This window comes from Dipodomys spectabilis, unplaced genomic scaffold, assembly GCF_019054845.1.
Source record: "Dipodomys spectabilis isolate Male_0828 unplaced genomic scaffold, ASM1905484v1 ptg000043l, whole genome shotgun sequence".
Lineage (NCBI taxonomy): Eukaryota > Metazoa > Chordata > Mammalia > Rodentia > Heteromyidae > Dipodomys > Dipodomys spectabilis.
This window is the reverse complement of record NW_024870720.1, coordinates 22581438-22594513: the sequence shown is the minus strand read 5'-3', so window position 1 is coordinate 22594513 and position 13076 is coordinate 22581438. Positions and strand designations below refer to the sequence as shown.

At 32.8% G+C, this 13076-nt stretch overlaps 1 protein-coding gene across 5 annotated transcripts in view; it reads left to right on the top strand.

Annotated features, from left to right (window-relative positions):
* Window positions 1-13076, top strand: part of Epha5 (EPH receptor A5) — a 293039-nt gene that overhangs the window by 215716 nt on the left and 64247 nt on the right. For 3 of the 5 annotated variants that reach the window (XM_042678116.1, XM_042678118.1, XM_042678117.1), the window contains 2 exons: window positions 2710-2869; window positions 6891-6996. In XM_042678116.1, the coding sequence (XP_042534050.1) occupies window positions 2710-2869; window positions 6891-6996 (266 nt within the window). The remainder of the gene's footprint in view (window positions 1-2709; window positions 2870-6890; window positions 6997-13076) is intronic. The other 2 variants (XM_042678115.1, XM_042678119.1) reach the window with 1 other exon arrangement.

Here is a 13076-nt window from a genome sequence, read left to right as displayed (position 1 = left end):
TAGATACATGGTTCACTACATTCCGTTTAATACTGTAGGATTCAGCATGACAATGTGCAATTCAACTGTAGAGAAGGGGAAAGTGAGATGTAATGTTAATCATTACATCAGACACAATGTTCTATTTTCTTTTTGTACTGTGAGTATTAGTTCACAAATTAATTCAAAGAGCAGCATTCTGTTTTTCATGGGCATTTCCTTTCCTGTGATTTTAGCAAAATTAGTCATTTCTAATAGTAAGGATTTCAACCACGTGAACTTTTAAAAAATGTTTCCTTTTCTCCATTGTGTTATGGCTTAAGAAAAATCAAGTTTACCTAGAATTTGTTATGTGGAAGAAGATTGTATTTGGTGCTATGCAATTATCTTTATTATGTCTCCTTTATTGTGTCTCCTCCAACTTACATTAATAAAAGTGTTCCATCTTCATTTTAAAGAAGGAAAAACTGAGGTGTGGAGTTAGGTATACACATGACCACATAAGCTTAGTGAAAGACACTTGGTATTGCTTGAAAATTATCATTTTTATTAGAGATATTAGTATTTATATAAATATAAATTTTGACTAAATTTGTTCAATATGTTACATGTTCTGTAAACATATGCAAATAATATCATACAGATATCTGATTAGTTTCTACTGAAAAGTTATTGCTACAATCATAGCCAAACTGGAAAATGCAGTTTGAAAATGTAATGTTATTTATTATCAGTAATGTTGAAAAATAGAAAATAGTATGATTAGCCGGGCGCTGGTGGCTCACGCCTGTAACCCTAGCTACTCAGGAGGCTGAGATCTGAGGATCGCGGTTCAAAGCCAGCCTGGGCAGGAGAGACCATGAGACTCCTATCTCCAATAAACCACCAGAAAACCGGAAGTGGCGCTGTAGTGGTAGAGCGCTCGCCTTGAGCTGAAGAGCTGAGGGACAGTGCCCAGGCCCAGAGTTCAAGCCCCACGACCAACAAAATAAATAAATAAATAAATAAAATAGTATGATTAGGTTTACTTAGGCATAACCCCAAGAATTTTCAGAGCAGTCAGTCACTAAAATAAATCCTAAAATCTATTTATAATATTTATGTGGTACATATCATAGGATTAACTGCTTTTTCATGGTGTTGTATTTCTTTGAAATATGTCAGAGTACATAGGAGAAGATCAGTAAATGTTTTTGAAGAAAAAAAAGGAATTAAACATGTAATTTTTTACATTGTGATTACCTACTTTAAATTCCTTGTAAAAACTCTAATAAATTTTCCTAAACTTTGACAGATTTGGCCTTTAATCTGGGTGTGAGAAACTAGAAATCAAATATGCCTCTACAATGAATCAGAAAACTTATTTCAATTGACAATTAGAACATCCCAAATTGAGAGAAACTCTATGATAATTTGTTATGTTTAAACACAGTGAAGGAGGAATGTAATCATCTTGGAAAGAAGCACGTTTGCAGGCTATACATTTTGTCTAGTTTTTGTGGTAGTGTAGAAAATCCTTTAAAGTCATCTGTGACATGCTAAAATAGGAAAGGTTGAGAAAAATTAGAATATAATTATGAAAATTAAAACATTTTAGCTGGTTAAATATTTTTATTCTCGTATTGCCTGTTTCATTCTTCCTTTATTTCTGTGATGTGCCTTACTGATAAAGAAACTGAACATACAAGTAAAAAGTTGCTGGCCATGGTGGTAAGGGCCTGTATTCTCAAGTACTCAGGACGTAGATGGAGAATCAATTTTGAAAATAGCCCAGGTAAACTTAGAGATATTTTAATTTCAAAAATATTAAAAACACAAGGAGAAATATGAGTGGAGAATGACTCCACTTGTAGAACAGCCGCCTAATTGAGGCCGATCCCAAATACAGAATAAAAAACTTAAAAAAAAAAAGCCTGTTCTAATTTGTTCTGTGATTTCAGGGCACACACTGACGTCTGTGCTTTGGCTGTAGGAAATAAGTAGGACAATATCACTTGTACAGTCTTCTGATAGCAGTCCAAATAGAAAAAGATCTTCTTTTCAGTTTTCATACTTCTTTTCCAGTATTTTTTTCCTACTTTAGTTACTACTTTCTTAGACCATGCCTTAACACAGCATTTTTTCAAGAAAAATGTATACCATTCATTTACCATTTTTCTTTATTGCTTCCTATCTAGATGTGGTAAAAAGAAATTAGAATTTTCCAATGAAGTACTAATTTTGTCTCCCAAGTTATCAATATAATTAAGAACATAATTCACTAAAGATTTACAGATGAAGAAAATCTGGCTGTATGTGAGATATTGTTGACATTCTCTATAAATACAGTATCCTAGACATTTTCCAATAGACTATTTCTGAGAAAACGAGCACAAAAATACAACAGCTCAGAAATTGATACATTGATTTGAAGCCCCATTGTACAACATAATAAAAATGAAATAAAATAAGTCTATAAAATAATAAATCTCTTATTATAAAAGTTTCACAAATTTATTTTTGCCAAAGGAAAAAGTGATTAATGTACAGAAAACTTGTTGCACTGAACCTTGAGATATAAACATATTATCACATACAGAGTTAATAGGATTCTTTTCAAGCGTGTTTATAATAATAGCATGCATTGGTTTCTAGTTCAATTTGTGATCTAAGTTTTTGCTGTCATTAGTAATTCATATGCTGACTGCTTTCCTTTTCTTATATATAATTGTATTACATGTGCAATCCAAGGACCAAGAAACGAGCTACACAATTATCAAATCCAAAGAGACAACTATTACGGCCGAGGGCTTGAAACCAGGTTCAGTGTATGTCTTCCAAATTCGAGCACGTACAGCAGCAGGCTATGGTGTCTTCAGTCGACGATTTGAGTTTGAAACCATCCCAGTGTGTAAGTCATTTTAATTACTGTCAACTGGTGTCTCTGTAATTGTTACCAGGAAAGAGTCAGTGGATCAATACCCTCTCTGGGCACTCTGTCAGTTTTACTCGCCTTCCCTCTCTACCAGGCATGACCCCTTCAGGTAGGAAAATCTGTCATGCTATTAAGGTCCACCGGTGGGTTAACATTTCTGTCCAGTTCTTCCTTGCATCTAGTCTGCTGGGAGATGCTACCCCAGGAGATCATTAAGAAATGTTTAAATCTTGCTTTTAAAGACTTTGTTTCCCCTGCTCCCCTACTTTATTGAATTATTGCCATTCACTTTTCTTTTTCTTTTTTTTTTTTTACCTGTTTCATTGAACTATGCTGTTTTAGTCTTTCTAGGAAAATTCCACAGGGAATTTTCTTTAGCACTGAATTGAGGAAGAAAATAGTGCTCTCAGAACTAATCTCATTTCTTGAATAGAAAAATATTTAAATCTCTGGCAGTAACACGAAATGGAAAATCTAGAAATCTTTCTGAAACACCATTTTGGTATCTTCATTTGCCTATAAAATTGTATTAAACTTCTTTCTCTAACTTCAATGAAATAATTAGATAACTAATTGTCCTATATTTAATTAATACATTGAAAGATTAAAAGACAGTAACTACTTTCCAAAAGGTGAAGTAGACATTTCCTAAGTTTTCACTACTTTCTCTAACTTCAATGACATAATTATAAAACCTGTCCTATAGTTAATTAATACTTTAATGGAAAGTTTAGAAGACCATAATGACCTTCTGAAAAGTGAAATAGATATGAATAGGTATGCCTTGAAAGCAAGCTGACATACGAATGAGACCCTAGGAGGCTTATGCCTCTAACTCTTGCTGCAGGAAGAATGAGACCTGGAGAATCAGTTTGAAGTCTATTGGGGAGTGTGTCTGAGACACCTTCTCCACATATCCAAAAACGTAACAAAAAGATGCATGGTTCAAGTGGTAGAGTGTCATCCACAAGCAAGAAAGCTAAATGAGAGTACGAGGCCCTGAGCTCAAAACTTGGTAGCAGAAAAAAAAATTAAAAACCATTGCTTTACAAAAACCATAAGATGAAATGCATATTTCTTTGTTGGGAAAACAACAAAAGTGTGAGTTTAGTCTCTAAATTACCTTGTTAATTATCAATAAATATGTTTTATAAACTTATATAGAAATTCAGAAAATCAAGATTTGTTTAATTAATTCAATTGCCTGTAAGTATTTTTAATCACTTCTCAAGTGTTACCCCACTGGATTTCATACAGATAAGTGGTCATTGTAAAAAGAAATGAAATATTTTTTTCCATGTAAAGGAACATTCCATGTATGAACTCTATTTAAACCACTAACATGAGAGTCTCAAATGATTACCTTTTCAGTGTCTTAGAAAATATAAAAATCAATAGAATCTTTTCTGGATATAATTCAACAAAAATATATAAGCATCTTTTTGTTGTTGTTCTTGCCTAAGACTTTGCTAGGCTCTGGACAAATCAATATAAATATCAAAGAAAAATACCCTTCCAAAACTTCGAACATAGTTTCTTTAATTCTGAATGATGAAATTCTTGTTTCAAAAATCATTGTAGAATCATTATTTTGTGTATTATTTAATTTTTATTTCAGTATTGTCTATATATTAAAATAAATCTCCTTAGTTATAGTGACTCAAGTTATTCACATTTGCAGTCCCTTCTTTCTCCAGGCAAACAGTCTAAACAAAACAAGAGATACAGTTGGAAGACTATATCTGCTAATTATTCACAGCTGTTAGTAGTTGAAACATATGTTAAATATTTTATAGTTGCTATTTCTAATGTGGATATAATAACCAGGGAAATTTGTTTTAAGGAAATGGAAAATTTTCTTAGCTATATTCTAGCAAATAAATATTGGACCCTTCTCCAAATTTGGATTGAAGATTATTATTATATTTAGATATAAAAATGTATTCATTGTTGGGAATTGTGTCTCACACCTATAATCCAAGCTACACCAGAAGCATATACCCAAAAGATGAAAATTTGAGGCCATCCTGGGCAAAAAGTTAGTGAGACCACCAAATCTCAATCAACCAACTGGTTGTGTAATATTGGCCAATTTTCTCAGTTGTTTAGGAGATACTAGGTAAGAGGATTCTTGTCCCAAACCATAAAAAAACAAAACAAAACAAAACTAGAAACAATCTGAAAAATAATTTTAAAATACCAGGTGGCTCAGGTGGTATAGTGTTTTCAGGGCTTAAAGCTCAAGCTCCAGGATCAGAAACAAACAACAAAAAATTATTTCTTCCCCAAGGAGAGATCCTTTCAAGGTAGCCTACAATGGAACGAATTCCTTCTTGAGAAAGATCTTAGAAGAAGTGAGACCTGGGAGGAAAAAGATGTAACAATGGAGTTAACAGAAAGCAAAACAAGGCTATGTTGGTATAGTTAATCACAGAATCCTCCTTAACCACTTTCTTACTTATTAAGGAAGGCATTTAGAAAATATAGGTAGGGGTATTAAATTGATACACTGGAAAAGTAAGAAAAATTTATTATGGGGTGGAATTAGTTTGAAAATTAATGAAATAATCAAAGACATTCAAGCAGTAGTTGCATTTGGATACTATGGAACCAAATACTGAATAGATTTTCTTATTTCATTTGTAATGCACAACACATCCCTTCTCTGAGACCTCATTGTCAGTGAATTTCAAAGCCTGAAACCTTGGAATTGCAATTTTTTTCAACCCATTTCCCTAAAACAGAAAGTAAGAACAGAACCCAGACCTATTGTAAATAATAGTTTTATTCTAACAAGTTGTTGATAATATTTGAGTCTCAAGAGGTGGTCAGTAATGATTGATATGCATGTAGATCAGGCAAGAAAGTGATTAAAAGGAATCTAGTCTATTTTGGATAGAGAGGGTCAAAGGTGAGGCAACAAGAATTAAGAGAAAATGTGAAATCTAAAAGTTGGCCGATAAATCTAGTAAATAGTGGTAAAGATAGAAACGTATCAAACATCAACACTTAGTTTTAATGATTTAAAATTTTCTAAGGTACAGGAGAGACAGTGATACTCTGAAATCATCAAAACAATTAGGCCTTTCATCAGGAACTATACTGTTTTACTGAGTCAATCCTGACAACTTTTTAAAAAATTTTATGTTATTGTAAAGATGCTGAACAGAGGGGTTACAGTTACACCAGTAAAGAAATGAATACATTTCTTGTGGCGCATTTTAACTTTTAGCAACACAAAAGAAAAATTAATTTGCTTATTTACATAACCACATCCATATTTCTATAAAATAGCCTTGTATTTTTAAAGTAGAAAATACATTATCTATACATACCATGTTTTATGAAAGGGTTATAATTGAGTCTCACTTTTTACACAGGTTTCTCAATGTTTGAAATTTATGCTTTGACGTTTTCAAACAGTGATCCTACTTATGAAGCATACTTACCGATTATAACCTATTCATTGTTAAGGCTTTTAGTTATACAGGAGAAGTATTATCTATAACTTCAATGAGTACCTAGTCACATTAATTTAAAATTTATGTCTATGGGAAAAATCTTTTCTGAATTGTTCAGATTTTACTTTTTTAGAAAACACCCAGCATACTCTAAAAAATGTCCAGGCACATGCACTGAACACATCCTTATCCTGCTTATGCTGTTTGAAATCAATGAGATTGTTCCATTTTATCTTTCAAACCTTAGGCACCTGGATAAATGCTATGCAAACAATATACATTCATATTTTATGATGACAAGGAAATAATCGGTGACTTAGAGCCGACTTCAAATTTCTATTTGGAGAGTAAATATTTTCTCCGCCTAAAGATGCCTTTTCAATTACACACATCTGAGAAGAGATTTTTGTGGAAGAAGCTTTAGCCAAGTGGGTGAATTGCTTAAGCCATGAGTACATTTCCAACCACTAAGAAGCTGTTATTTGAATACATTGAATCCCTTTAATCATACCTCCATTTTCAATGTCTCCCATCAGCAGTTGCAGCATCCAGTGATCAAGGCCAGATTCCAATCATTGCTGTGTCTGTGACAGTGGGAGTCATTCTTCTGGCAGTGGTTATTGGTTTCCTTCTTAGTGGAAGGTAAGAGTTTGGGAAAGTGTGTTTCTCAACTTCTACAGATGATCTCTTGCTTTCCTTGATATAACTATTGTGCTGTTCAGCAAATCCCAAAACAAATCAGGCAAGCAATTTATCAGCAGAAAATGTCATTGTATCATGGGCTCCTTAAGTTTTTTTTTGTCCGTGCTAGTGCTAATTTATAAGCACACAATTTCTGTCTTTCAGGTACCTTCCCTTCATAAAAGAAAACTTCACAAGAATAGTGTTAACCTCCTCTTGTTTATTCTGTTACTAATATACTCATTTTTCTTTTATAATATAGTTTAATTTAAGTACTGATAATCTTCTCTCTAGAAAGTTGTAAACTTGTCTGTGGTAATTTTGATTAGGGTTTAGGAAGACCTCTGTGCTTAGAAGAGTTTTGAGATATAGAAATGATAATTATAGTAAGCAGTCATTTGGACAAATAACATTTTGAAAAATGAGAATTTCTTTTAAATGACTGCTTTTATTATATTTTTTAGTTTCTACATGGTATCAAAATGAATATATCAGCCATGGATTATGGTGATTTAAATTGTATTTCACTGAATGCTGTAGTATGTGACTCTATGCATTGCACAACTATATTTTTCATTTTGAAAATAAGAACTATAACTCTAATAGGAAACTTAGTAGATATGTTTGTTGACAACTCATTGAACATGATTGTTTCCTAAAATACTAGTAAGTAAATTATGCTCTATTTTATAGCAAATGTAATTTTATATTTCCATATTTTTATACAGGGAGATTCAGTAATGTGAGTTGCTCATTGAAATTTAATTGTGGTGTTCTGACCATTGCAGATAAAATTCTTCAGCCTGTTCAAATATACTGTAAGAACCAAAATAAAAATTAGATAGTCAATTCATTCCTTTTTATTTTGGTACTGCTTTACCCGGTTAATGTTGATGCTTTATCAATTATTCAACTCATAGCTAGATAAACTAGGTACTTTTGAATGTATAGCAGCTGTGTTCTCTATCTGTATCTTTAAGTCTCTATCTGTATCTTTAAGTTACATGGCAATAGTTTATTTTCAGAAAATATTGCTAGTCTATTTAAACATCCTTTCTTTTTCTATATAAAGATTCATTTCTTCTGGTTCTTCCACAGTTAGAAGAATTTAAAGTTTTCTGAGGAATCCGTGTTGCAATCTATAGTTTTCTTTCAATATTAAGACAGTAGTTATGTATCTTTAGGACTTTTAACTGGATGACAGTTCATGTTCAATTAGGGACCATTGAAGACAGTGGAGCCTGACACTCCTAGGGTACTTGATATCTCTTGTCTACTTATAATTTCTTTCTGATGTCAGAAAGTACAAGGTCCAAGTAGTTCCCTTTCTTTCCAGAAGATAGGTTTCTCTCACAGGTCATGTCATAAAAATCTATTCAGTTGGAAGGATATAAACTTTCACCAAAACATATCAAACTCTTAAATGAAACTTTCATTACTGTATGTTGTTGAAAGTTCATTGTTGGATTTTACAGAAAAAAAATGTCTTTGGCTATTGGATTAGATTATTCATGGATATGTGTGTGTGTGTGTGTGTGTGTGTGTGTGTGTGTGTGTGTGTGTATTATATTGCACAATTCTTGAAATATTTAATCCTACCTCATTTAAAGGAAATTGAACTTCACCTTTTTGTTTGCATTTTAATCCTACACTTTCTATAGTAACTATGTTGTCTAGATTTAAGTCAGTTATAACAGTTATAACACTCAAAAGAAAAATTATCCAGGTACCGGTGGCTCACGCCTGTGATCCTAGCTAGCTACTGAGGAGGCTGAGATCTGAGGATCACAGTTCAAAGCCAGCCACTGCAGAAAAGTCCGAGAAACTCTTATCTCCAATAAACTACTAGAAAACCAGAAGTGGTGCTGTGTCCCTTAAAGCTATATAACTAGAAACGAGGTAAACAACCAGTTCACAACTTGGTCTATTACTATTGTCTTTCTCAATATTTTTTAATTATAAAATACAAACAATTGCCATTCCCTCAATTCTCATATTTTGCAAAGTTTCTCAATCTTTCTCTTATTGGTTTAAAAAAAATGAACACTTTTTTATATCCTAATTTGGTGCCTCTTAAATCTTCCTTATATGTACTATATATTATTGATATGCATTTTTAATCAGTTATTTTTTTAAATCAGATTGTCATCATTAGACTCTTCCAATTAAATGTGGGAGAAAATTTTTCACTGTATCCTTTCTACTTCTTTTCCTTTCCTTTAATTAAGTTGATTCTTTAAATACTTCCCTCTTTTTTCACTTTTCAGTCTCACGCCTATAAGCCTAGCTCCTCAGGAAGCTAAGATCTGAGCATCTTGGTTTGAAGCCACCCAGGGCAAGAAACTCAGTGAGACTCTTCTCCAGTTAACTACCAGAAAAGCAGAAGTGGGCTGTGGCTCAAAGTGTTAGAGCACTTACATAGAGAAAAATGCTCAGGGAGAGCACCCAGACCATTTCATGACCAACAATAACACAAGAACAACAGGAAGGATAGGTATATTAACCCTATAATTTGTCTCCTCTACTCTCAGCTAACAAGAATCTCTAATTAATAAGGTTCATTGGTACAGAAAGTACAAGCAAGTAGCATTGTAGAAGTGATTTCTTCTTTAAATCCTTTGCACTCTAGATTTCATGAGATTAAATAGCTTTTTCAATACTTTGACTATTTATCATATGTTCTTGGTTTCAATTGCATCTCAAAAGATGTCAGAATTTGCCTTTTATTTAAATTCATTCAATGGCACACATAGAGGAATATAATACTTATGCATTACACCCTCTATTCCCACAGATGTTTATACATCCACTTGTAGTTGAACACAAAAACAACAACAAAAAACGATAGAAGAGCTTCTAAAAAATGTAGAAATTTTTATACGTGGCATCAAGAAATGATGTTTTAATCTATTTAAATGTATATCTGCATTATAATGTTCATGAAATGTTAAAATAAATCAGAAAAATGATTTAATCCCTGAAAAAAAGAGCATAATCTCAGCAAAAGGTAATCTTAGTCCTGTTCAAATTTTGCCTAGATACAGCTGCTAAATCCTGTTTTTCTCTGCCTTCTATTAAACAAATGGAACTGATTCCTTTTAAGATATCTGTTTCCTGAGGGAAAGAATTATTCAGAACCCAAAGATTACAATGTTTAGAGACTCACCTATAAGAAATACCATAAAGAGATCATGTCAAAAAGACAGAGAAACAAATAGTTTTACATAAAGCATTGCCTTAGGGATTTGACTGTTGTTGTTATTACCTAAAAATAACACTAAGAATTTTTTTTACAATGTTTTGTAATGATTTTTAGGTCTTCTACAGTATAACATATTATAAATAACTTGTTCTTCACAAGTATCCATTCCAAAGATTTATTGAGTACTTATTCTCAACATCAAAGTATGTTCTAGGAAAAATTTAAAAGATAGTCCTTCCCTCAAAATGTTTTTGCTTCATTTTAATGGCCAGATACATATACAGTATTTCATATATCAAAATTAAAAGAAGTATGAAGAGAAATATTTTACAAGATAAATGGAACCAGTATCATTTTCATTTGGACTAAAATGATAGTTTAGTTCACTGAGTTCTTTATTTAGGTTTGACACAATTTGTACTTAAGAAAAAGAAATGCTTGTAGACTAAAATTCCAGAGACAGAAAAATTTTGCCACCTCATTTGAAGCCAAGTTATATGCAGGTATTTTGAAGGTGACTGTTAAATTTAAACAAGTGCCAGAATTCTCTCTGCTTCTGACTAAAAACAAAACCAAAAAGGTAGTTACTTAAAGCAAGTATTTTTAAAGTGTATGAATTATTCTAAAACTGATAGAAGAAATGTTTTGAATAATGAAATAACAGGACAATGATACTCACAAAAATAAATAATATTCTTACCATCAGCTAAATATGACCTACTACTAGAATGCTTCTGAAGGATTTTTGTATAAAATAGTTTACTACAATATCATGTCTCAGTACTACCTCTATGTCTAGTTTTGTGTGTGTGTGGTTTTGTGTGTATGTGCGTGTGTGTACACACACATGTGCTTGTGCATACACAGGCATGCATACCCAGATACACACTAGATCTGGGGCTTGAACTAAGGGACTTATCTTTTCAGTGGGTTTTTTCACTCATGACTAGAACTCTCCCACTTGAACTAATTCTACAGTGAAGTATTTTTCTGTTAATTTGGGATAAAAACCTCTCAGATTTCTCTGCCTGGAGTGGCTTCAAACTTCTTTCCTCTGGTCACAAGCCTTCTGAGCAGCTAGGATTATAAATATGAGTGCCTAACTTCTTATAGCTGATAAAATTATTTTCTTGGTGGTCTCTCCATCCATTATTTATCCTTACTCTTCATTTTACCTAAATACTTCCTTTCTCAAGAATTTCTCGGTGTCCTTCTTATATGTGTCAAGTCTTCGCCCAGTCTCATCCTTTGAATTAAGAGTAATAAACTGATGACCTGTAATTTCTTCTTTGGCACACAAGAAATCTTTTGTTAAAACTGAGAATTCTGTTCGCTTCTGGTCTGTCTCCTACAAGATACAAGATGATAGGAAAAGCATTTTCATCTCTGCTCCTACTCACATTACTTTACCCAGGGAAAAAAAGTAAAATAATATAGACAATAGAGTCTTGATTCTTGAGACCTACTCATCCTTCAAGACCTGGGCTTTCCACAACAGAGGTAATCATTTAACTTTTATATGTATTTCTGATTTTCTACTGCTAAAAACAAAGATATTAACAACTTAAAACTATGAGACATCAGCAATATGAGTAAAATACCTTTTAGAAATTTGTATCAGTGAAGTCTTGGCACTAATGTTCATGAAAAACATCTTCTCTCCCCATCACCGTACCTGGTAAATTGTATTTATTCTAAAATCACACATACCTAATGTTACCATGACCATTCATGACCATTCTTTATTCTATGAAAGCTGCTTATTTTCTCTGTATCTTAAAAGTCCCTCCTAAGTAATTTAATATATCTATCCTTCTCTGTATGTAGCTTAAACACCCACAATATGTACAAGCTTCCACTGACTGTTAAATGACTGTTCAAGGACCTGGGTGAACCTAATGTTCAAGACTCTTGAAACTACATTTTTGTTTTTCTTTAACTTTGATCTATTCAGTTGCAAATGTTTCAGTCCAAAAGAAAATGATAAATCCTGTAGCTGAAAAGTTTCGGGAGATTAAGAAAATAAATACAACATTCACACAGAGATAGATCAAGGTGTTAAAATGATATGGTGTGCCATGTGAGATTCATGACTCAAGGAAGCTCTGGCACAAGTTAGTATTGAAAGGTGCTAAAAACCAAAGTTATTGCGAAGAGCTCAGCAAAAGCCTGACATTAAATGGTGCAGTGGAGGAGGGAGACCTAGCAAAGAGATTTAAAAAGGAGTGATCCATGAGGTTGCAAAGCAGGATGCAATCTTTGAATCATTGAAGGGGAAATGATCACTTTGTTTTTAAATTGAGCTTGAACTTCAGTGTCCTTACCATTCACTTTCTGAGCTAATGGGATGCGAGATCTGACAGAAAATGTCGAACCATCTCCACAGAGTAAAACATTCAACATAGCACTGAACACTTAACTAAGAATAGAGTGGGAGAAATTGCTTTACAATACTGTGGCCAAGAACTCATGGAGACAAGTGAAATGAGGGACAGTTCTACAAAATGCCAGTAATCTAAGAATCAAAAAAGAAGGTATCCCTTCACCTTGTTTGCCATATATCAAGATCCACACCATTAATTCTTCATAAAGCCTTCCCAATCATTATAGCCAAAGCATTCTCTCCTTCCACAGAAGTCTTGGAACAGTATATTCAGTATCTGTCATTTAATTAATATTACAGTTTATAGCACTAATAATAGGGCACCCTGTATCTTCTATCTTCTGTCTACCAGCAACTTACTCAGGGGATTAATAATTCCATGTTACTCCCACATAACATAATTTAAAATATGACTCATAGATGTACTGTGGATAATCTCCATTTGAGTGTTTGTGT